Source organism: Mobula hypostoma, chromosome 22, assembly GCF_963921235.1.
Source record: "Mobula hypostoma chromosome 22, sMobHyp1.1, whole genome shotgun sequence".
Taxonomy (NCBI): domain Eukaryota; kingdom Metazoa; phylum Chordata; class Chondrichthyes; order Myliobatiformes; family Myliobatidae; genus Mobula; species Mobula hypostoma.
In genome coordinates, this window is record NC_086118.1 from 46,194,055 (window position 1) to 46,219,530 (window position 25,476).

Genomic DNA, 25,476 nt, shown 5'->3' on the forward strand with positions numbered 1-25,476 from the left:
TTGCTGCCAAGTAGGACATAGGGAACATCAAAAATTCCCAAGTAACTAGGGACAGGTGGGGAGTTATTTTTTCGTATATATTTATTTGCTCATGGGAACGTGGACATCACAGACAAGACAAGCTATTTAATCCATCCATTATTTCTCCTGACCCAAGGAAGAATCTAACAGACAAACAAGTTCATTGGTCTAGAATCAGACAGGACACATTGGGTGGCGATGGAAAATTTCCTTTTTGAAAGACATGACCATATGACCATAAGATATAGGAGAATTAGGCCATTTGGCTCATCAAGTCTGCTCCGTCATTTCATCACAGCTGATCCATTTTCCCTCTCATCCCCAGTCTTCTGCCTTCCCCCCCATATCCCTTCACACCCTGGCTAATCAAGAAATTATCAACCGCTGCCTTAAGTATACCCAATGACTTGGCCTCCACAGCCGCCTGTGGCAACGAATTCCACAGATTCACCACTCTCTGACTAAAGAAATTTCTCCTCATTTCAACATTAGTTGAATCAAATCAGGTTTTTTTTTACACTGATATACTGTTTTACATTTGGAGTGTTGTTGAGGTAACAAATTCCATAGATACTATTTTAAGTTACATTTCCCAGCAGTCATGGTGGGATTTGAACCCATGATTCTGAATTAGAGGAGTCTAGGTCCCTGGATATTAATCCAGCAATTTATCTCCATGCCAGATCTTACGCTAACTAGTCCACCAGGAACAGAAACAAAAAAGTCTACAGAAAGTGTCTTTCATAAAATTTTAATGTATATCATTAGTTTTCTTGCAAATGCCTACAAGGAAAAGAATCTCAAGGTGTTATATGGTATAGTATGGGCACTTTGATAATAAACTTTCTTTGAACTTTGATAAGTTTGGAGCAGCCATCTGGTCTACACCCCAGTCACCTGTACTTCATTATTTGCAGGGTAAAATTGGCGGCGCAACGCAGCGCGCGCAACTCTCCGGTGAAATTATATCATATTTGTAAGTAGGATGCCGTGCGCAATTCTGATTTGACGAAGACTGACTTGAGAAGCACAGAGGAACATCTGGAGAAAACTTCTGAAATACCCGGTTCGCTGCCGCTGCTACTGTGCATCGAGAATCTCCAGAGGGAAGGTCCCAAAATCCCCGGCTTTGCCTGCTGATGGCGACCGAGGCTGGGGTCGAAGTGTCTGGCAGAGATGGTGCTCGGTACTCAGTGTCGGAGGGCTGATCGGAGGCTCGAAGTTTTCGGACGACTCAGAGTCCTGTGGTTGGGCATGGCAGGGAGAGTTTTCTTCCTTCTCCCGTCTGCGTAAGATGTGGGACTTCCCAGAGACTTCGAACTTTTTTTACTGTGCCCATGGCCTGTTCTTCATCAAGTTATGGTATTGTTGCACTGTTGTAACTATATGTTATAATTATGTGGTTTTTGTTAAGTTTTTCAGTCTTGGTCTGTCCTGTGATTCTGTGATATCACACCGGATGAATATTGTATCATTTCTTAATGCATGCATTACTAAATGCCAATAAAAGAGGACTGCGTGTCCTCATAATCTAAAAAAAATCTTTGATGACCATCTTCATTAAGACTCCCAAGTGTCATGCAGCTGAAGCATGTGTTCTCAAGCAGAAGATGAGAACTTCCAACTGTGATGCTTTGGTGAGACCAGTGCCCTTTATTATGCCTTGCTCATTCACCATCATCTTCACTAGGTTTAGAAATAACAGAAAACAATGAGGCGCAAACTTTGATTGGAAGTTTGCAGTTTAGCTGGAAGCAATGGATATCTTGAGCAACACAAACAAAAACGCTGCAGGAACTCAGACAGCATCATAAAAGGTCTATGAAGGATCTCGGCCTGAAGCAGCGACTGTTCATCTCTCTCCATAGATGCTGTCTGACCTGCTGAGTTCCTCCAGCACCGGTGTGTGTTGCAGTTACAGCGGAAGTACATACACAATAAGACTACAAGGGCCACATCAAGGGAATTTGGGAGATCAAGAGTGCATCTTTTACTGGCAGAGAGATCCATTCCAAGAGCCTGACAACAGCAGGATAGATGGTGTCCTGAGTTGGACTTTAGTATCTCCTGTCCAACAGGATGGGGGGGTGAGAAGAGAGAAGCAAGAATGGCTGTGTTAGGAGCTATTATGTTAGCAACTTTCCCGAGATTATGGGAATTGAGTTGAGGGAAGGTCCGGAGAGAGATGATTTGCATGATAGGCAGGCCTGTGCTGAAAATGCTCTGTAAGTTTTTGGAGCCCTGTTCTCCAGGGCTAAGCAGAAATCCCAATACCTTTCATTATTACACCCCACTTCAAAGACATTGGCTTCATCTTACCCCCATTCTACACTAATTATTAACACTATATATTAAAGAAACATTCATCTTTGGAACTACAGCACCCTAAAAGCCCGCCCACCCACCCACCCACCCACTTTCAATAAGGCCTCACCTCCACAGGCAGTTCTCCAGCTTGTAAATCTTAGTTTATGCAAAAGCAGCAGGACACCCCAGACTTAACACAATACATGTAAAGTATTCCACACTACACAAACACAAGAGAGTCCGCAGATTATAAACACGCAAAATTCTGCAGATGCTGGAAGTCCAAAGCAACAGACACAGAACACTAGTGGAACTCAGCAGGCCAGCATCTATGGAAATGAATAGACGGTCAACAATTCGGGCCGAGACTCTTCTTCAGATTCTGCAGATGTTGAAAATCCAGAGCAACCCACACAAAAGGCGGGAAGGGGGCTCAGCAGGTCAGACAGCATCTATGAAGAGGAGTAACCAGTTGACAATTTGGCTGGGACCCTGATGAAATGTCACCTTACACAAACTTCCCCATTTATCTTGATTCAAGGACACTTGTTCTTCAGATTATACCCTCCTCTCATTCCTATCATCAGGTAGGAGGTACAGAAGCCTGAGGGCACACACACAGCGATTCAGGAACAGCTTCTTCCCGTCGCCCATCCGATTTCTAAATGGACATTGAACCCATCAACACTACCTCACTCCTGACGAAGGGTCTCGGCCTGAAACGTCGACTGCGCCTCTTCCTATAGATGCTGCCTGGCCTGCTGCGTTCACCAGCAACTTTGATGTATGTTGCTTGAATTTCCAGCATCTGCAGAATTCCTGTTGTTAACACTACCTCACTAATTCTTTTTGTTTTTTTCACACTACTCATTTCAACTATTCAGTAGACCTACAGCATATATACTCAATATACTTCAGTTATTTTCTCTATCATGTACTTCACTGTACTGCTGCCATAAAGTTAAAGAATTTCACAACATATGATGGTGATATTAAAACTGATCTGATTTATGTAGTTACTTTCTCCCAGTCCTCTGAACAGCTCAATAGTATCTTATTTACAATCTTGTGATATTTCATCCCATTTTATCCCATTGCAAAACTTCCCATTAAATCCTCAATAAATTACAAGGTCGCCTGCTGTTTTACAGGAACACTATAAAAAGTCACTGAGTGGTTGCACAGCACTAAAACAGTCGAGAAAGGATGCTTGTCGATACAAGATACAATCAGCAGTTACAACAAGCCTTGCCTTTGCATTTCAGGGCAGGTTTGGCTTCATTGGGCTTTTCAGTTATTAATAGAAGTCTCGTTCTTTCTGACACACTCATTCCTTGCTAATGATGAGCTGAAACCCATGCCATCTGGCCTATGTCTATAACCTTTGACACCACGTTTCCAAAATTCAAATGAAATTTATTATCCAAGTATGTATATGTCACCATATACTATCCGAGATTCCTTTTTTTTTGTAGGAATTCACAGTGGAACAAACAAATACAACAGAATCAATGAAAAACTGCACATTAAGCTTGACAATCAATGTGCAAAAGAAGACAAGCTGTGCAAGTATTTTTTAAAAAAGTAAATAAGTAATATTGAGAACATGAGATGCAGACACCTTGAAGGTGAAATCAGCTCAGAGATGAGGTGGGTGAAGTTATCCACACTGGTTCAAGAGTCTGTTGTTTGAAGAGTCGTAACTGTTCCAGAACCTGGTGGTGTGGGACCGAAGGCTCCTCTACCTCCTTCCTGATGGCAGCACTGTGAAGAGAGCATAGCCTTGACAATGGACACTGCTTTCTTGTGGCAGCGCATCTTGTAGGCATGCCCAATGGTGGGAAGGGCTTTACCATTGATGGATTAGGCCAGATCTACCACTTTTTTGTAGACATTCTCCTGTTGTTGGACATTGGTGTTGCAGTCCAAGGCCATGATGCAACCAGTCAGCATACTCTCCACTGTCCACTGCACACCTAGAGTGGTTTGTCAAAGTATTAGATGACAGGCCAAATCTGCACAAACTTCTTTGTAGTTTTAGAACCATACATGGCATTCCAGGCAGATTTTGCTCAGAAACTCTATCCACAGGGTCAGCAAGACCAGAATGGCAGCTTCGCTTCATTTTTTTTTCCATGTGCTTTGGATATCAAAGACTTGGGCCCATCAGACACTAATTGAAAAGAGATCATATCTTGCGAGAATAGTTGGAGTGAAACAGGATAATATGTGACTTGATAGAGCTGTACAATATGATAATAGGCATGGATCGAGTGGATAGCCAGAGACTTTTTCCCAGAACAGAAATGACTAATTCCTAGGGGTATCATTTTAAGGTGGACTGGAGAAATGGATTTCAGTGGCAAGTTGTTGTTGCTGTTATTGTGTGCTGCTGTTGCTGACTTTTTGTTTACAGAGAGTGATGGATGCGTGGAATGTTCTTCCAGTGGTGATGGAAGAGGTAGATACATTAGGGACATTTAAGAGGCTCACAGGTAGGCACATGGACGATAGAAAATTGGAGGGCTATGTGGAAGGGAAAGGTTTAATTGATTTTAGACTAGGTTAAAATGTCAACACAACATCGTGGACTGAAGAGCTTGTACTGTTCAATGTTCTAGGAAAACAGGAGTGAGGATGGATCCTATGTGGCTCTTACACTGGAATCTCAGTTAGTTGAAGGAGACTTAACATGTCACTGAAGACAGTAACAAATACTGTGCCCAAGACTTCTGCACAGTACTGAATTTCTCAACAGGGAGCGAAGAGCCAGTTTATAAATCTGGCGGGAGCAAAGGATGTTGGGAACAGCGAGCATGGAGCGCCGTGGGAGGGGTGTGGAACAGGTGGCAGGGAAAGTGTGTTGGGGCAGAGAGTAGCGCAGGTGCAAACACACCCAGCCCTGAGACACCAGGCAAGGTCATTTGATTCTAAACAACTGTTTTATTGATCATTACAGATTATCTCTCTGGTACTTCCCACTCTCACTCCCTCACAGCCTTTGCCAGCCTGACATCCAACCGAGTCAAACCAGTGGCATCAGGGCCTGGTATAGAAACTGCAACGCACTGGAATGCAAAGGACTACAGAGACTCGCAGACTCAGGTGGTGCCATTGCAGAAAATGGAGCCCCATCATCTGGGCCATGCACATTTCTCATTGCTCCTATCTGGTCAGAGGCACAGGAATCTGAAGACCCACATCACACTGTTCAATGACAGAAATTTCCCCAAAGTCAGTACATTCCACACCCCAACCAAACTCTGTGAAATATTCCCATCAGATCTCCCCTAAACACAAGACCACCTATCGCCTGCCGGCTTTGACTCCTACCCCTCCCCTCACCTTCTTATTCAGATTTTTGCCCGCTTCCTTTCCCGTATTGATGAAGGGTCTTGGTCCGAAACATCGAATGTTTATTCCCCTCCAAAGCTGCTGCCCAATTTGCTGAGTTCCTCCAGCATTTTGTGTACGCTGCTGAAGATTTCGTGCACTTGCAGATTCACTTGTGTTTAAAACATTCCCAGCGCTTTCTTTCCACATTTAGATTTCCAGCAACATTTGCAGATGTCGGCTGAATCCGATGAGAGATGATTCCATTCCTTTGAGGCAGCCCTGCCCTTTAATACTGTGCATAATGTTATAAGCTGCAGCATCCTCTCACAGTGAGCTGTCAGGGTAGCAGTAAAAGATCAATGGCTGCAGTCTACCATCATTACGTGTGTCAAAGCCAAAGAAGTAGGGAGGAAATAAATCATTGTGGACACTACCCACACAGCAAACTCCCTTTTCTAAAAGCCCCCTTCTAAAAAAGCGCTATAAGGCTATCAAAACAAAAACTTCATGCCATCTTAACTCCCCCAGCAGTTAATCAGATCAACCATTCTAGTCAGCCCCTCCCCACCCCCCTCTATCTATTACGCTTGTCAGTGAAGTGCACCATAAACACTTAAACCACTTTCTATTAGGTTTTTTGCATTGTAAATCCAAGCTGGCATTTAAGTATTTATGCACATTTTATTCCACATCTCCACTTTATTTTTATATAAACATAAAATTAAAGGTTAAAGTGAAGCCTGAAGGCACAACACTCAGCGACTCAGAAATAGTTTCTTCCCCTCCGCCATCTGATTCCTAAATGGACATTGAACGCATGAAAACTGCCTCACTACTTTTTTTTGTTTTTTTTTGCACTACTCATTTTAACTATTTTATAGATATACACTTTCCATAATTCAGTTCTTTTCTCTGTATTTATCATGTATTTTATTGTACTGCTGCTGTAAAGTTAACAAATTTCACAACATATGCCAGTGATATTAAACCTAATTTTGACTGATTCCTTCTAACTGCTGAAGTGTTTTTTTTGCATGTCAAGCCAACACACCACAGCAAACTCCCAACACATGCAAATGTTTATGGTGAATAAAACTGATTCTTGATCCAATTTCCTGTGAATCTGCCATCTTCTCTGTTCAATTATCGGCAACTATACTTTCAGCTCCCCCAGGTTCCCCATCTCTCCCCTCACTTTTCTCCCCCTTTAACCCACTTCTTAATGCACTAGTAAACCCATCCTACTACACCTGGGGAGTTTCCATAATGCATGACAAAGCACCCAAGGATGGTTTCAGAGATTCAGCAGATGCCGGAAAGCATGCCAGCCAGCCAGCCAGACACAGATACACACCCTCAATGCTGGAGGAACTCCGCAGGCCTGGCTGCATCTATGGAGGGGAATAAAGAGCCGACATTTCAGGCAGAGAAGGATCTCAGCTCGAAACGTCAGGTCTTTATTCGTCTCCATAGACGTTGCCTGACTTGCTGAGTTCCTCCATCATTGAGAATGTTTTGGTTTGATTAAAGATCTTCTACAAGATACAAGCTGTAGTGGTTTGCTAAAGCTGATCCCAAGGCACACAGTAGACCCAGAAACTCTACACCAAAGTCAGGTTTTGTCGTGAATGATGATATGAATTCATCTTGCTCTTGATCTGCTGTTCAACTGAGGCCCAGTCCAATTGATATTACAATGAACCCAGAAGCAAAGCTGACTACAGTTACATCAGATATCTCCCAATGATGCAGAATTCAGACATGTTGGCACTCAACAGAACTCTGTCCAAGATAATGCAATGGCAAACAGGGAAGTCCAAGAGAAATGGATTGAAGCAGTTTAGCGATCAAGGTATACACTTGAGGATTGGAAGTAGAACACAATAGCTAAAGGACTGCAGTTATTAGTATGCCACAACATCACAGTGATTGTTTAGTATGCATTCCCTTTCCTATTTAAAGACAAATGCACAGTCACCCTCAAGGACACCCACAATCCACGCCATGCACTGTCCTCACTGCTGCCATCAGGAAGGAGGGAAAAGAGCCTCAGAACCCACACCACCAGGTTCAGGAACAGTTACTACTCTTCAACTATCAGGCTCTTGAATCAGCCTAGATAACTGCACTCACCTCAACACTAACCTGATTCCACAATCTATGGACTCACTTTCAGACTCTACAATTCATGTTCTCGGTATCATTTATTTATTTGTCTTTTTGTATGTATGTTGTTATTTGCTTCCTTTTTGCATTTGCAGATTGGCTGTTCATCAGTATTTGTGTGTGGCTGTTCATTGACTCTACTGTATTACGTTGTTCTACTGTGAATACCTGCAAGGAAATGAATCTCAGGGTAGTATACGCTGATAATAAATTATCATAAACTTCCTTTGAACTTTCAACTTTGAATCTGTGGAATTCATTGCCACAGACAGCTGTGGAGGCCAAGTCATTGGGTATATTTAAAGCAGAGGTTGATAGGTTCTTGATTGGTCAGGGTATCAAGGGCAGGAGAATGGGGTTCAGAGGGAAAATAAATCAACTGTGATGGGATGGTGAAACAGACTCAATTGCCTGTATGGTCTAATCCTGCTCCAATGTCTTATAGTCCTGTGGTCATAAATCAGCTGTATATATCCTATTGTAAACAACAGGAATTCTGCAGATGCTGGAAATTCAAGCAACACACATCAAAGTTGCTGGTGAACGCAGCAGGCCAGGCAGCATCTGTAGGAAGAGGTGCAGTCGACGTTTCAGGCCGAGACCCTTCGTCAGGACTGCACCTCTTCCTACAGATGCTGCCATATCCTATTGTATGCTGTTTTTCACAGCTATGATCTGTCCACACCCTTGTATGGGTCAGAATGCTGGTGCCTAACAGAGAGAGACCTTGCCAAGCTTGTCAACATTCCACACCATAAGCACCCAGCAGATCCTCCGTATTTCCTGGCTAAGATCAGTCTCTGACCACGCCCTGCTCCTTCAGAGTCACCAGGAGGACATGGCCACAATCATCATGAGGAAACACTGGAGATGGATTGGGCACATCATGAGAAGGGAGGCCAGGGACAACTCCATCATCAGGACAGCAGTTCACTGGACCCCTGAAGGGCAGAGGAAACTCGGGAGACCGAAGAAAACTTGGCACCGTGCCACAGAGGCAGAAACGAGGACCCTGAACCACACCTGGGGCACAATAAAGAAGATGATCTTCATTGCTTCCCTGAATGTCAGCAGCGTAACAGGCAGCAAGTAATGCTGTTTTTCAATTAATAAGTAGCCTAAACTATTACATATTCCATAGTATCTTAACTTACACAATAGCTTCCACACATAGGCAGGCCCATCCATAATAACAACTTCCATTTATTTTATTTTTTAAACTTATTTTATTGAGATACAGTGTGGAACAGGGCCTTCCGGCCCTTCACCCAGCAATCCCTGATTTAATCCTGGCTTAACAACAGGACAATTTAGAATGAGCAATTAAATCTTTGGACTGTGCACCCAGAGAAAACCCACACAGTCAGGGAGAGAACGTGCAAACTCCTTACCAGCAGTGGCAGCGGGAATCAAACCCAGGCCGCCTATACTCTACGGCGTCGTGCCAACCACGACACTACCACTTGCAACTTCAACATATAAATATGTCAAATACTTTCACACAAATGGAATCAAATTCAAAAAAAAAAAGAAACAACTAAATGTGGACATGGTTAAGAACTAAGATTTTAGGGACCAGAGTTACTAATCTGGAGATGATTACAGAGATGGGAGGAGAGGAATGCCAGTCCAGGGAGTGATTTAAAAAAATATTGAGGATTTCAGACCTCAGGTATTGTTTAACTAGGACATTCATTAATGACGGATGTGCATGTGTTCACACCTGTTTTAATTCACTTGATCGGCTTCAAACACTGATTTTCTGTCAGGAACTCAAAATTCAGCGTGATTGTGGCTGTGTCACTATCCCAAACTCATCTGTATTTTGAAATTTAGATGGAAAAATGAACTGTGTGGGACTTTTATTTTCAGAACCTAATTTTCCAGTGAAGGTGGAAGGACAGTTTGTTTTGGACTATGTCCACCGCGAATGGTTGTAGTTCACATTATTTTGAAGTTTGTTTTACAAAATGATTGCAAAAGATCACAAGAGTTACTTGCCGCACTGGAAGAATGTGATCTTCATAACCTTGTTGTTTTCTTTCTGAAAATGTCAGGACCTTTCTCACATCACAAAGGGTTGCTAACCGATTGCACATGGCTGTGTGAGATTTATCTGCACAGTTAAGTAGAGATTCACAGATGCTGAGCAATGGGCATAACAGCTGAGCTGAGCTCTACACATCTTCACTTTGTCTCCTAATAATATGTATTACAGCAGCTCAAACCTCAAAACCACATCCCTGCAGTCACTGTAGTTCACTGAAGCTAACCTATAAATGGGGTACTGAGGTCCTTGAGTGTTGCTGGGTGCTGGCTCACTTTAACTGGCTGCTGTACAAATCCTCGACAGTATACCAGCCAGCGTGAGGCTATCACTGCTCGGAGGTTCCCGAGTTTGGACTTCAATGCCGGCTCTGCTCTGTAGCAGCCTCCGTACATCCTCCTCGCGGAACGCGTGGGTTTGCTCCGGGTCCTCCGCCTTCCACCCACAGTCTCCTGAAGTCAACAGGTTGTTGACTTCAGGACAGCACGGAGCGACCACTCTCCACTGAACTTTGACAGCTCCTCCGCTGAGATCGTTAAGAGCATCAAATTTCTTGGTGTTCACCTGGCAGAGAATCTCACCTGGTCCCTCAACTCCAGCTCCATAGCCAAGAAAAGCCCAGCAGCGTCTCTACTTTCTGCAAAGGCTGAGAAAAGTCCATCTCCCACCAACCCAACCCCCCCCCCCATCCTCACCACATTCTACAGAGGTTGTATCGAGAGCATCCTGAGCAGCTGCATCACTGCCTGGTTCGGGAATTGCACCATCTCGGATCGCAAGACCCTGCAGTGGATAGTGAGGTCAGATGAGAAGATCATCGGGGTCTCTCGTCCCGCTATTACAGATATTTAAACCACACGCTGCACCCGCAAAGCTAACAGTATTGTGAAGGACCCCACACACCCCTCACACAAACTCTCCTCCCTCCTGCCATCTGGCAAAAGGTACCGAAACATTCGGGCTCTCACGACTAGACTGTGCAACAGTTTCTTCCCCCAAGCCATCAGACTCCTCAATATTCAGTCTAGACTGACATCTACATCATTTATTATTATAGTGTAATTTGTCCTCTACTGTGCCTATTGTCTTGTTTATTAATTATTGTACTGCCCAGCACTGTTTTGTGCACTTTATGTAGTCCTGTGCAGGTCTGTAGTCGAGTGCAGTTTTTTTTTCAAATGTTGTTTTACGTAGTCTAGTGTAGCCTTGTGCTGTCTCACATAGTCCAGTGTAGTTTTGTGTTGTTTCATGTAGCACCAGGGGCCTGGAGGAACGTTGTTCCATTTTTACTTTGTACTGTACCAGCAGCTTATGGTCGAAATGACAATAAACTCAACTTGACTTGACTTGAAGACGTACCGGATAGGTTAACTGATCATTGTAAATTGTCCTGTGATTGCATTAGGGTTAAATTGCATTAGGGGTTGTCAGGCATTGCAGGGGCGACATGGCTCCAAGGGCCGTTAAGAGCCAGCTCTGCGCTGTGTCGCTAAATAAATGAAATCACAATTCTCTGCTTACGTATTTAGCTGGGGTGTTTTCTCACAACAATTTAAAGAAGTTGCCCCGCAGGTTGGTTGGGAATTGATTAGAACTATGAAGTCGCTGCCATTCGAGGTTATGTTTCTGCTTAGTTTAGATTGGCTAACACTAAATTCACACTAATGATAAGAGCGTTAGGGAGATGAAAATTCATCTACATTCTGCTCTTATTCCCATACACAGTGTTTATGCCTCCAGAAAATGGGTAGAATGTTGCACTTCAAACAAACACATGAAGTATGTGCACAACTGTATGCCTCCAGAAAATCATAAGACTATAAGATAAAAGAGCAGAATTAGGCCATTCAGCCCATCGAGTCTGCTCTGCCATTCCATCATGGCTGATTTATCATCCCGCTCAAGCTCATTTTCCTGCCTTCTCCCTATAATCTTTGACACCCTTACTGAGCAAGAATCTATCAACCTCCACTTTAAGCATACCCAATGACTTGGCGTCCACAGCAGTCTCTGTCAACAAATTCTGCAGGTTCACCACACTCTGCCTAAAGAAATTCCCACTTATCTCTGCTCTGAAGAGATGTCCTTGTATTCTGAGGTAATGCCATCTGATCCTGGACTCCCCAATTATAGGACACATCCCATATCAAATTAACATCCAATACTGAATCATATTGACAGTACTTTCATTCGGAGGCTAGACCAAAGCAGCCAGAAGATAGAAGCTTCCAGAATGAAGGAGAATTCTGATAGGATTGTTACTACTGAAAAAAAATCACAGGGATCTAATATCTAAACCATAGGCTCTTTGATATTAAGTGTACCTATTTACGACATCATTCACAAATAAATTATTCGAGTGTCGTGGTACATGAAGTATGTTAGTGCGTAAGTACTCATAAAATGTACAAGAGCACTTGTGCAGAGTCTATGCATTCAGTGACATTATTTGAAAATAAAGAGCAGTAGCAGTGACGGATCAATTCAGCCAATTTCTTCGGGAGCAAGTTCAGCCCCGTGTTAGCCTGGATGGTCTCTTCTCAATAAAACGCATCAATGCAGCATGGATTCCAAAGCCAATTCTCTCTCCGCTGCTGCTGGTTGGGCCAAAGGTTTCTTGATTGCCCTGATAGTTGGAACAGGCCTCTTATTCCTTCCAAAGGTGACCACAAAAGCAGATGCTCCAACACCTAAATCAGTCATTAAGTATCTACTGTCAGCCATCCCTATTGTTTGTTTAATTTCTTGTATTTCCCATCACGCCGACCACATAGAAATCTAAGCAACATCCAGAATTTCATTCACACTGCACCCCTCCGAATACTGTATTCTTCAGCAACACACAAAAAACACTGGAGGAACTCAGCAGGTCAGGCAGCATCTATGAAGGGGAATAAACAGTCAACATGGACTACTGGACTACATACTTCATTCCATAGATGCTGCCTGACCTGCTGAGCTCTTCCAGCACTTTTGTCAGTGTTGTTCTGGGTTTCCAGCACCCACAGAGCCTCTGTGTTTACTACATTCTCTAACTCTACATCTGGTTTTCTAGAGTGTCAAGGGATATATTTTTTTTCTTATAACGTTAAAAGAACTGGTAAAGTTTAAATTATTGAGAGACCCTTCAAGCTGAAATATTAATAGTTTCACCCAGTGCTGTGTCCTCTACCAGACTACTTTGATTTTCAGACATACACAAAAGGAGCAGTTGAAACAAAATTAGATGGTTAATTTTCTCTAGATATAACATTCATGAGTTACATCAAGGAATGGATGGGCAAAAGTTTTGAAGAGCTTATTAGAAGTTCTCAGTTTACAGACAGGTGGAAGATGACGATTGTCCACATCATACAACATGGCACATAATGATGATGACGCGCAAAGAAGCAAATTATGCACGAATCAATGCATTTATCTTTGTGTGAAAGGCTTCTTGAAATTTGTGACATTAAATAAAATCACAACAGCTACAAAAGCTATATACTGACCTTTGTTTTAAATGTTAGCAGGATTAGACAAAGTTGGAGGCATTGGTATTTTCTATAACTAGATTAAACAACCTTACTATTTTCAGCTACGTGCTAAAGATCAACTTGTCAACAAGGATACGATATACTTAATGAATTCATTAAAATCAGCACGTTGAAGAAGAGCCAGAAGTATAAATGTATTTGCCAAGAAAAAGGATGCTCTTCACACCAAACATGACAGCTGAGAGGAAACCTCTCCAGTGAAGAGAAATAACTGGGAGAAAAGCTGTTACATTTACATTGTTACATTCTACAGAGTATTCAATGGAAGCAAGAAATTTACAGCATAGAAATGGTTTCTTCAGCTAATCTGATCTAATCCACATTTTCTTCAATTCCATTGTTTCCAATATTTTTCCCTTGTACAGTCAGTCACAGATCATGGAAATAGGCTCTTCGGCCCAAATGGTTCATGCCATGATTCCCGTCCAAGCCAGTCCCACCTGCCAACATTTGGCTCACCCTCTAAACCACGGGTCCCCAACCCTTTATAAGCCACAGACCCCTACCATTAATCAAGGCGTTCGTGGACCCCAGGTTGGGAACCCCTGCTCTAGACCTTTCCTCACCAACTTGCCTGAAGTGTTGTTATTGTACCTGTCTCAACCACTTCCTCTGGCAGCTCATTCCATATAATGACCACTCACCCGGTCAAAAGGTTCCTCCTCAGATTCGTTTTGAACCTTTTCACTCTTCCTGTAAACCTCTGCCCCGAGTTCTTGACGTGCGCACTGATCCTATCTATATTCCGCAAATATCCTCTACAGATACCAAGCAATGAAAAATGTAATTTTTATAAGTAACATTGATGTCCATAGCATTTATTTTCAATGGACCATGAAGTACTGATTAATCTATGAAGATACTGTTCTGTTGGCCAAACGTTGCACCATGATCACCTTAGCTGGCTGTCCTGGCAGTCCAGTGGCTATTCGTGACTTTATGACAATAACTAAAGAAGAATTTTCTAAGTCCATGCTAACATTCTTCCCTCCATCAGTACAAGAAGACCTTAGTGATGGATGAAAATAAAAATTCCTTTTTGTACGACGTCAAGAACCAAAATGTTAACTGTTTCTCCCTCTACAGATGCTGCCTGACCCACTGAGTGTTTCCAGCATTTTCTAATTTTATTTCAGATTGCCAGTATCTGCATTGCTGATTTTTGATGGACTCCAGAACTGCTATGGTGGAGGAACCATTACTGTCACAAATTTCCACCCAACAGTGTATTGGAGCAGGACGGTGCCGGCGAACAACACAACCAACAGCAACGTCCTACAGACAGCTCAAAAAACTTCTTCTTCAAATACGATTCTACTGCTGAGCTGCAAGCGATTGGAACATGTGAGTTACATTTTGATGGTGAGATTTTGTGCCGAGTGAGTGATCTGGTTCAGCAAGGTTTGGAGAGGGTGTGCTGCCTGGAGACAGGGTGCGAGCCCCTGATCGACTCCATTGCTTCTCTCTGACTGAGGCATCGAGCAGGGTTGAGCTCGACAAGGACAAGAGCGTAGGACGGGTGGGTGTCCAGCACCATCTGCCCGTGTTCCTCTTGTTCTTGCTAGCTGCGGTCGGAGGAAAGTACTGGAGGCAGGGGTTCCATGCTGTGAGGATTGATCAGCGTGGCTGCGAACTTGCTTTGAGGGACTTTGAGGTTCATGGTGCATATATTTCTGGATTCTGGTTACTCTTTTCCTTTGCTGGTTTTGAGCGGTTTGATTGGGACGATCGATATGGACTAGGACGATTCGGCAAAGAATGCTCTGCCTTGCGGCCTGCAGTAAGCTAGCAGCACGACACTGAACTGAACTAAACTGAAAACTACTGGATCCTGGTTAGATGTTTGATATACTATGTTCTGTTCACTTGCTTTTTGCCATGCATGCAATTTGGTTTTTTCTCATACGTTTGCTGCTTGATGTTTTCTTCAACGGATTCCATGGTGTTGCTTTGTTTTGTGGCTGCCTGTGGGAGGATAAGTCTCAAGAGTTGTATTCTGTAAACATATTTTGATAATAACTCTACTTTGTATCTTTGAATAATAGGGAAAAAACATAATCATTGACAAGAAGGTGGAGAATTTCTAGAGGAGGGGGAGTTAAGATGGCGCCAGAGTGAAAATTCTGCAAACTCATCTGCAAAACAGCTTAATGTCTCGTTTTTCCTTTTCAAGGTGGCTGGGATCCTGTCAGAGTCCGTGATCTCTGGTTGCACTCAAAATGCGGTCCTACACGGCGGTAGGTTTCCGCTTCCGGAGCTGACCAAGCGGCCTAGCATTCTTGCTATCACCAGGAGCAGCCTTCAGGGAGACGGCCTCAGTGGCCCCTGCAAATGACTCGATTCTTTGCTGGTGCCGCCAACCGGAACACTGAGACAGCGGGTGTGGCAGTTGGAGGCTTCTGAACTCAGGTGATCGCTTTTTCTCTCTCGATGGGGGTGGGGGAAATTCTGCTGGCTCTCGAGTTAGGTGAGCTCGAGTAAGCATCGCCTCAGACTGTAACATCTAAACAGCGACCTGTTGGGCTCCCTCTCTCTGTGGAAAGGATGACACCTCTCTGTCCCTTGTAAACGAGAGAGAGCTTGTGGCATGTTGGAGTGCCCTGCTTTAGACTGCCCTGCTTTGGACTGTAGATCATGGGCTCCTTGGGGGCTTTACTATTGCTTGCTTGGTGGGTGGTGGGCAATGATACTTCCTGCTGGTACAAATGGGGGGAGGGAGGAGGACGGTGAGGCTTTGCTGCTGCTTGCACATGGGAGGGGAACGGGGGGGGCGCCTTTGGGGTTCTAACGTTTTTCTGTCATTCACTCTTTGGGTTTTTCTTTTGTTTCATGAATGTCTGTGAAGAGTAAGAATTTCAGGTTGTATACTGTATACATTCTCTGATATTAAATGGAACCCTTGAGCTATTGGTTTGTAAATAGGATCTTCACTAACCTCCTCCTGAACTGGTCCAAAGTCTTGGTTTAACCTCATTCCTGAGACACGAATGAGGCTCAAAGTAAACACAAGAGGTTCTGCAAATGTCAGAAATCTAGAGAAACACACAAAATGCTGGAGGAACTCAGCAGGCCAGACAGTATCTACAGAGAGGAATAAACAGTCGATGTTTTGGGCAGATGGGGGGGGGGCGGGGGGAGGGAAGGCCTGTAAGCTAGAAGGTGATAGGTGAAGCCAGATGAAGGAGAAGGTGGGTGGTTGGGGAGGGGGACATGATGAAGCTGAGATGTGATAGGTGGAAAAGGTAAAGAGTTGAAGAAGATTGAATCTGATAGGAGAGGAGAGTAGGCTATGTGAGAAAGGGAAGGAAGAAGGGCACCAGAGAGAAATGATAGACAGGCGAGGAGAAAGGGGTAAAAGGGGGTACAAAGTAAGACGCTCATTTTGTCTTTTATTGAACATCCTAATGGACACTGTCTCCATCTACCAATTGACCTTAGAGGTATAGAAAGTCATGAGGTGCAGACATAGGCTGAATGCATACAATCCTTTCTCAGGAAATGTGAACCAAAAGCTAGCAGATACAGATTTAAAGTGAGATGGGAAAGATTAAAAAAAAACTTAAGGGGTAACTTCTATACAAAGAGGACAGTGTGCATACGAAACGGGCAGTTGGAGGAAGTGATTGAGGTGGGTACAATAACAACATTTCAACAACTTTTGGACAGGCACACAAATAGGAATGGTTTATACTCAAAACTTTAGAGGAACATGCGCCAAGTCTGGGCAAATGGCACTAACAGAGGGGCATCTTATGACTGTGAAGCCAGGCACAGCTACAATGCCATATTCAAGTCTGCTGACTACACCACTGTCGTAGGCCGAATCAGAAGTGGTGGCAAATCTGCATATGGGAGGGAGACTGAAAATCTGGCTGAGTGGTGCCACATCAATGTCAGCAAGACCAAGGAGGTGATTATTGACTTCAGGAGGAGGAAGCTGGCGTCCATGAGCCAGTCCTCATCAGGGGATCAGAGGTGGAAAGGGTCAGCAAATTTAAATTCCTCGGTGTTATCATTACAGAGAACTGGTCCTGGGCCCAGCATGTAAGTATGATTACAAAGAAAGCTCCACAGCGTCTCTACTTCCTCGGGAGTTTGCAGCAATCCAGCATGACATCTAAAACTCTGACAAACTTCTACAGATGTGTGGTGGAGAATATATCAACTGGCTGCATCACAGCCTGGTACGGAAACACCAATGCCCTTGAATGGAAAATCCGACAAACAGTAGCGAATTCAGCCCAATTCATCACAGGTAAAGCCTTCGCCACTGAACACAACTACATGGAGCATTGTCAATGGAAAGCAACATCAATCATCAGGGACCCCCACCACCCAATCATGCTCTTCTTTCTCTGTCCTGCTTGCCATCAAGAAGGTATAGGCACTTCAGGACTCTCACTACCAAGTTCAGGGACAGTTATTAACCCCTCAGCCATCAGGCTCTGGAATCAGAGGGGATAACTTCACTTGCCCCATCATTGAAATATTCCCACAAAATATGGACTCACTGTCAAGGACTCTTCATTTGATGTTCTCAATGTTTATTGCTTATTTACTTATTATTATTTCTCCTCTTTTTTTTATTTGCACAGTTGCCGTCTTTTACACTTTGGCTGTCCGCCCTGTTGGTGCAGTCTTTCATTGATTATTAGATTTACTGAGTATGCCCACAAGAAAATGAATCTCAAGGTCGTATATGGTGATATATATGCACTTTGATAATAAATACTGTATACTTTGAACATGATCAGCATGGACCTGTTTTTGTGCAGTAAAATTCTATGATACCTGAGGTAATTGGAGAGTTTGCTCAATTTGCACTTACCTGGAAGCCTCTCCTTTGCTTTACATACATTCACACAAAAATAACTTGCCGCTGCAAACTTTAAAATGTTACAGTACGGTCAGTGCTGATTTATCAACAGTCCAAAGCGAAAAACAACCTCTCGACTGTGTGAATTCCAAAAGACAATGGGGGAAACTCCAAGAGGTAGAGACTACTAAACGAGAGGGACATTCCCAACTCTTACCACTGGGCACTGAAGTCGACAAATTCTTTGGAAAATCTGTCAGCAGGAAGCTGTGGAGAAGGTTCTTCCACCACCTGTTTGAGTTGCTGGAAAGGAGTACCCCACGAATCGTACGGGAACTTTAAGATTGCCATCTCAATCTAAACAGATCACACAGACAGGCAGGGTTAATTCTCTGCAGGTGCCAGGCATTGAGCAGACTTTAAGTCTTCTCACCTGCACTTGGGCTGACTGAGGCAGTGACGTAATTGTCAAATAATACACAGCTGCGTCTAAATCATTAATTGTGAGATTTTTTTTTTAACCACAATCGGCTGATGGGTCAAAATTGTGGAGCACCCCACATCACACATTACTGAGCCAGTGATCTCTGCAAGCACACTATGAAGGAGTCAGAAAATAAAGGACTATAATCAATGAAGGGAACTCCTATGAATTATCTAATTTAACAGTGGCAAATGAAAAATAAGGCTAAAAGTCACCATATGCAGGAGATCAATATGATGCAGGAGACAATTTAATTTCTACTGGTCATCAAAACATGCAGCAAAAGAAAGGGGCCTTTCAGTCCAAAGAACTTTGTTAAGTTAGTAATGGTGACCACCGGTTTACCTCAGTATTCCAATTGCCAATGGCAATGGAAGATATATGAGCCGTGCAACCACTGATGTCACCAGCTACGTGACTGTTGATTGGAGGAACAGCTCCGCCAAGGCACTGAGTTCAAGAGCGGCGAGGTAATGCTGCTATGAAGCCCTAGTCAGAACACACTTGTGCTCAGTTCTGATCGTTTTCTGACAGGAAGGATGTGGAAACTTTAGCAAGGGTCAGGGTGCGGCCTGGATTAGAACGCATGGGTTATGAGGATAGGTTGAGCGGGATAGGGCTTCTCTCTTTGGAATGAGATTTATTGTTTATTTATTTATAATTATTTAATAATAAAATAAGCAATAAATATTAAATATTCTTCAATATTCATTGCTTATTTATTATTATTTCTTCCTTTTTGTATTTTTGTAGCTTGTTGTCTTTTACACACTGACTGAAAGCCCAAGTTGGTGCACTCTTTCATTGATTCTGTTATGGTTATTATTCTATGGATTTGTTGAGTATGCCCACAAGACAACGAATCTGAGGGTTGTATCTGGTGATTATATGTACTTTAATAATAAATTTACTTTGAACTTTAACTTGGTAGAGGGGTACAAGGAGAGGCACAGACTTTTTCCCAAGGCAGAAATAGTTAAGATGGTGGGGTGGGGGTGGGGGTGGGGGGGGGATAATTTTAAGGTGATTGCAGGATGTATAGGGCGAATGTCAGATGCAAGTTTTTCTCTTACAGAGAGTGGTGGGTGTGTGGGATGTGCTGCTGGGGTGATAGCAGAGGCAAACACATTAGGGATATATAAAAGACTCTTAGATAGGCACATGGATGAAAGAAAAATTGAGACTAAATTGGAGGGAATCGTTCGATTGATCATGAAGTAGGTTCAAAGGTTGGCACAACATCATGGGCTGAAGGGCCTGTACTGTGCTGTAATGTTCGACGTTGTTAAGCTGAAACATGCCCAGACTCATTTCCTGAAGGTCACTAATTGGCCTGCGAAGGATCAGTAAAGCAGTTACCAGTGTATTAAACAACTTCATGCATAACTTTCTCTTTTAAAAACAGGTGGATCGATCCAATTTCTAGGCATTCATGGATGAAGATTCGAAGTAAATTTATTATCAAAGTACATAAATGCCACCACATACTAACTTGAGATTCACTTTCTAGCAGGCATTCACAGTAGAACAAAATACAACAGAATCAATTAAAAACTGCATATTAAGATTGACAATCTTACAAACAACCAATGTGCAAAAGACAAACTGCACAAATACAAAAACAAATATTGAAAATATGAGTTGTAGAGCCCTCAAAAGTGAGTGAACTTATGAATATTTCTCAAAGCTGCAAAGCAAAAAATTCCTGCAAGATATCTGTTGCCTTTTGAAGAAGGGTACCCTAACCTCAACGTGTCAATAGCTGATTTACGACATACAAGAAGCATACTGAGCCATTCTCCCAGCATAGGCTAATCATCTTCTTCAGTTAGCTATAGTTTTTAAACATTTAAAATATCTTAAAAGGTGGTTGTGGTAGAGAGGTGATGTGGTTGCTGATGGTGCTGGTGACAATAGCTTCATAGTGGATGCAGGTTCAACTGCAAAATTCAAGAGAAGCTTGGATAAGTACATGGATGGGAGAGGTATGGAGAGCTGTAGTCCAGGAGCAAGTTGTTGGGACTAGGTAGAAGAACCTGCTTTAGTATTGTAGTGCTTTATGGCTCAATGTTGAAATTATTCCATGACCTACAGTCTCACTTTCAAGGACTCTTTACAACTCATGTTCCTTTTTTTGTTATTTTCAGTTCGTCTTCTTTGCACATTGGTTGTTTCCAAGTCTTTGCTCATTTATGTATATTTATTTGAAATTCTACTTTATTACCTTTTCCTGCAAATGCCTGCAAGAAAATGAATCTCAAGGTAGAATATGGTAACATATTAAAAACAAAATGCTGAAGGAACTCAGCAGGTCAGGCAGCATCTGAATAAACATCTGTCATTTCCATAGATGCTGCCTGACCTGCTGAGCTCCTCTGGCATTTTGTGTGTTCCTTTGGATTTCCAGCATCTGCAGAATCTCTTGTGTTTAACATGCAATTACCTTGATGATAAATTCACATTGAACTTTGAACTTGAATATCAACTTTTAATTTTACTTTATCTAAATGTACTAAGTTTGATAATAAATTTACTTTGAACTTTGAATTTATAATTTTACTTTTCAATCCCAAAGCCCTGTACATAACCTCCTACATATTACTGCACAAGACAGATAGAATGTAAAGTATTTCAGGCAACAGGATTTCAAGAGAGGATGCACTCTGACTATAGTGACAATTTACAAATTGCTGAATCTCCCGGATGAACACTTACCATGGTGATTCCCAGACTCCAGATGTCAGACTTGACACTATATCCCTTCTGGTTAACCTCAGGGTTAATTCTCTCCGGCTAAAAAAAGAACAAAAAGTTTTCACCAAATTACATTCGGTACCAGAACATACAATATCCACTCTGGAAAGAGATTATCAGCTCATGCCAGTCATCAGAAATAACAGGTGAGAGACAGTCACGCCCTTTTTCTTGGAAGTAAGATATTCTTTTTATATCATAGGATTTCCATAATTGTAGGCCGTATCTCGGGTAATGATGAGTTTGAGTACAGAGAAGAAATTAAGAATCTGGTGGCATGGTGCCGAGACAATAACCTATCCCTCAACGTCAACAAGACGAAGGAATTGGTTGTTGACTTCAGAAGGGGTAGCAGACTGCACGACCCCATTTACATTGGTGGTGCGCAAGTGGAACAGGTCAAAAGCTTTAAGTTCCTCGGGGTCAATATCACAAATGACCTGACTTGGTCCAACCAAGCAGAGTCCACTGCCAAGAAGGCCCACCAGCACCTTTACTTCCTGAGAAAGCGAAAGAAATTTGGCCTGTCCCCTAAAACCCTCACTAATTTTTATAGATGCACCATAGAAAGCATTCTTCTAGGGTACATCACAACCTGGTATGGAAGTTGTCCTGTCCAAGACCGGAAGAAGCTGCAGAAGATCGTGAACACAGCCCAGCACATCATACAAACCAATCTTCCGTCTTGGACTCACTTTACACCGCACGCTGTCGGAGCAGCGCTGCCAGGATAATCAAGGACACGACCCACCCAGCCAACACACTTTTTGTCCCTCTTCCCTCCGGGAGAAGGCTCAGGAGCTTGAAGACTCGTACAGCCAGATTTGGGAACAGCTTCTTTCCAACTGTGATAAGACTGCTGAACAGATCCTGACCCGGACCTGCCTCTTGGTTTTTTTCCACTACCTTACTTTCCCTTTTCTATTTTCTATTTATGATTTAGAATTTAAATTTTTACTATTTACTGTAGATTTGTACTCCAGGGAGCGTGAAGCACAGAATCAAATATCGTTGTGATGACTGTACGCTCTAGTATCAATTGTTTGGCGACAGTAAAGTAACAATTTCACATCACTGCTACTAAAAGTAATTTTTACTGCTGGTAACTTGGGAGTTTTACTGATCCAAGTCTCTTTAAATTGAGTGACAAAACTCTGTTTCCTTGGATCTTTTTGACCCCAGAGTGGAAATGGTGGCACAGTAGCGCAGTGATTAGCACAACACTTTACAGTACAGGCAACCCGGGTTCATTCCTGTTGCTACCTGTAAGGGGTTTGTACATTCTTCCCGTGTCCACATGGGTTTCTCCCATAGTCCAAAGACCTACCAGTTGGTAGGTTAAGCAGCACACACAAAATGCTGGAGGAACTCAAGAAGTTTAAATCCTCGGAAGGGTCTTAGCCCAAAACGTCAACTGTGCTTTTTTCCATAGATGCTGCCTGGCCTGCTGAATTCCTACAGCATTTTGGGTGCGTTGCTCGGATTTCCAGCATCTGCGGAATTTCTCTCATTTGCAGTTGGTAGGTTTATTAGTCATTGTAAATTGTCCCATGATTAGATTGGGATTAAATCGGGGGATTGCTGTGTGGCGTGAAGAGCTAGAAGGGCCTACTCCAACTGTATCTCAATAAATAAATATTTTTTTTAAATGGCAAGAACTACAGGATACACATTTAGGCAAGTGGGATAAAGTTCAGAGAATAAACACAAGAGATTCTGCATATGCTGGAAATCCAAAGCACGAAATGGTTGGGGAGCTCAGCAGGTCAGGCAGCATCCATGGAAATTAATAAACAATCAGTGTATCGGGCCGTGACCCTTCATCAAGACTCAATCGTCGACTGCTTATTCATTTCCATAGACGCAGCCTGACCTGCTGGGTTCATCCACCATTTTGTGTGTGTTGCTTTATTTCAAAGGATATATACAGGATAAGTTTTGTTTTAACCACAGGGAATAGTAGGTATTCTAGGCCCAACTGTATAACAAAACAACCAGGTAGGATAAATCAGTGCTTCCAGAGCAAAACGTATACATCACCACTATGTGGTAACATACATCAAAGTTGCTGGTGAACGCAGCAGGCCAAGCAGCATCTATAGGAAGAGGTGCAGCATGCTGCTTGGCCTGCTGCGTTCACCAGCAACTTTGATGTATGTTGCTTGAATTTCCAGCATCTGCAGAATTCCTGTTGTTTACCACTATGTGGTAACATGTTTTGAACAACTGTATTTTAAGTATCTCGCATCGCTGAGAGTTTTGAAATTATTTATTTTGTTGTGCAGCTTAAGGCTGATTTATACTTGTGTGTACTAGTTTACGCCGTAACGTATGCAAGTGGGCTACGCCGTTATGAGCATTTATACTTGTGCGTTGGTGTGTCTGCGTCGCTCTGCAATTCACCGCCAAAACGCTAGTTGGCGGTGGGGGTTCTATGCCACTGTGTTGAGTTTCTTCGTGTTGAAACTCAACATGAAGAAACTCAAACTTCAAACAATGGCGACTGAAACTGAAGGAGGGTGAATTTTCTGTACTTGTCCAACCACTGAGAAACATGGACGAGGAAATGCATTTCAAATATTTTCGGATGTTGGCAGGTAGATTTGACGATTTGGTTCATTGTTGCCAACCATTTATTTCGCATCAGTGTACGCACAGTATACTCAGAGACTGGCAATCACCATTCGAGTTTTAGCTTCAGGTGGAAGTCAGCAGACTGTAGCAGCTGGCTACAAACTGGCATCAAACACAGGGTCCTCCATAATTTCGGAGGTCTGTAAAGCTTTATGGAAAGCATTGCAGCCAGAGTTCCTTCCCTACCCTTCAGTCGCCCAATGGGAAACTATTGCAGCGTAGGAGGAAATGTGATGCTCCCAAGCGGACCAATCACAGTTGTTGCGGTCTGCGTCACCGCGATGCGTAGTTACATTTTGGGAGAGGTGTGCGTTAGGTTACGGCGTAGGGTTCGGCGTGGAGTACAGCATAGGGTACACTGCTATGCCGTACCTACGGTGTACATTTGATGCACAAGAATAAATCAGCCTTTACACAGGATGTGAAGAGACATACATGCAGAAGAGATTTAGTTTAATTTGGCGTTATGTTCAGCAAAGAGATCATGGGCTAAAGAGCCTGCTCCTGTATGGTGTTGTTTTATTTTATTTAGTGATACAGCACCTTCTGGCCCTTCAAACCACATCACCCCAGCAACATTAATTAACCCTAATCATAGGATAATTTACAATGACCTATGAACCTACCCGGTGGATAGTGAGAGAAAACTGGGCCACCAGGGGAAAACCAACACATTCCACGGGGAGGGCAGACAGAGAGACTCCTTACAGACGGCGCCAGAACTCCCAGCGCCCCGAGCTCTAATAGCACCGCGTTAACCGCTGCAATACCATGGCTCCCATTATTGTCACGTGTACTGAGATAGAGTGTAAAGCTTGTCTTACAAACTGCTCCTACAGATCAGATCATTACACAGCACTGAAGTAGAATGAGGTAAAACAAAAACGATGCAGATTAAAGCGTAAAAGCTACAGGGAGAGTGCAGTGCAGGTAAACAATATGGGGCAAGAGCATAAAGAGCAAGTCAGAAGTCCAACTCGTCGCATTTAATAGGGGGGAAAAGCTGTCCTTGAACATAGTGGTACATGCTTTCAGCCTTCACCCAATGGAAGAGGGGAGAAGGGACAATGTCTGTGATTAGGCTGTCTGCTTTACTGATGCAATGAAAGGTACAAAGTCCACAGAGGGGAGGATTTAACTCAAGCAGTGAATTAACCACCCCAACCTCTCCTCGATGGCATCTGGAATCACAGGGCTGGAAGTCCTGCGGAACTTAAGTTGAAATGTTCCCTACAGGAATTCGTCTTGAGAAAAAGGCTCCAGCCCATCCGCAAGGCAGCTTGAAACAGTTAACCATCCCCAATGAGAGGCTTATGGGAGTCAGAGATGGTTTCACCCCTCCTCACCTGAGTCCAACCTCCATGCTCCTCCAGCA

General features: G+C 43.1%; 1 protein-coding gene across 2 annotated transcripts in view; it reads right to left on the minus strand.

Annotated features, from left to right (window-relative positions):
• The window catches only part of LOC134360322 (dual specificity mitogen-activated protein kinase kinase 6), a 148,110-nt gene that overhangs the window by 36,476 nt on the left and 86,158 nt on the right, over window positions 1-25,476 (minus strand). Inside the window, exons 9-10 of one of the 2 annotated variants that reach the window (XM_063074548.1) lie at window positions 21,429-21,506; window positions 18,447-18,586 (exon numbers count right to left, since the gene is read on the minus strand). In XM_063074548.1, the coding sequence (XP_062930618.1) occupies window positions 18,447-18,586; window positions 21,429-21,506 (218 nt within the window). The remainder of the gene's footprint in view (window positions 1-18,446; window positions 18,587-21,428; window positions 21,507-25,476) is intronic. The other variant, XM_063074549.1, reaches the window with a different exon arrangement.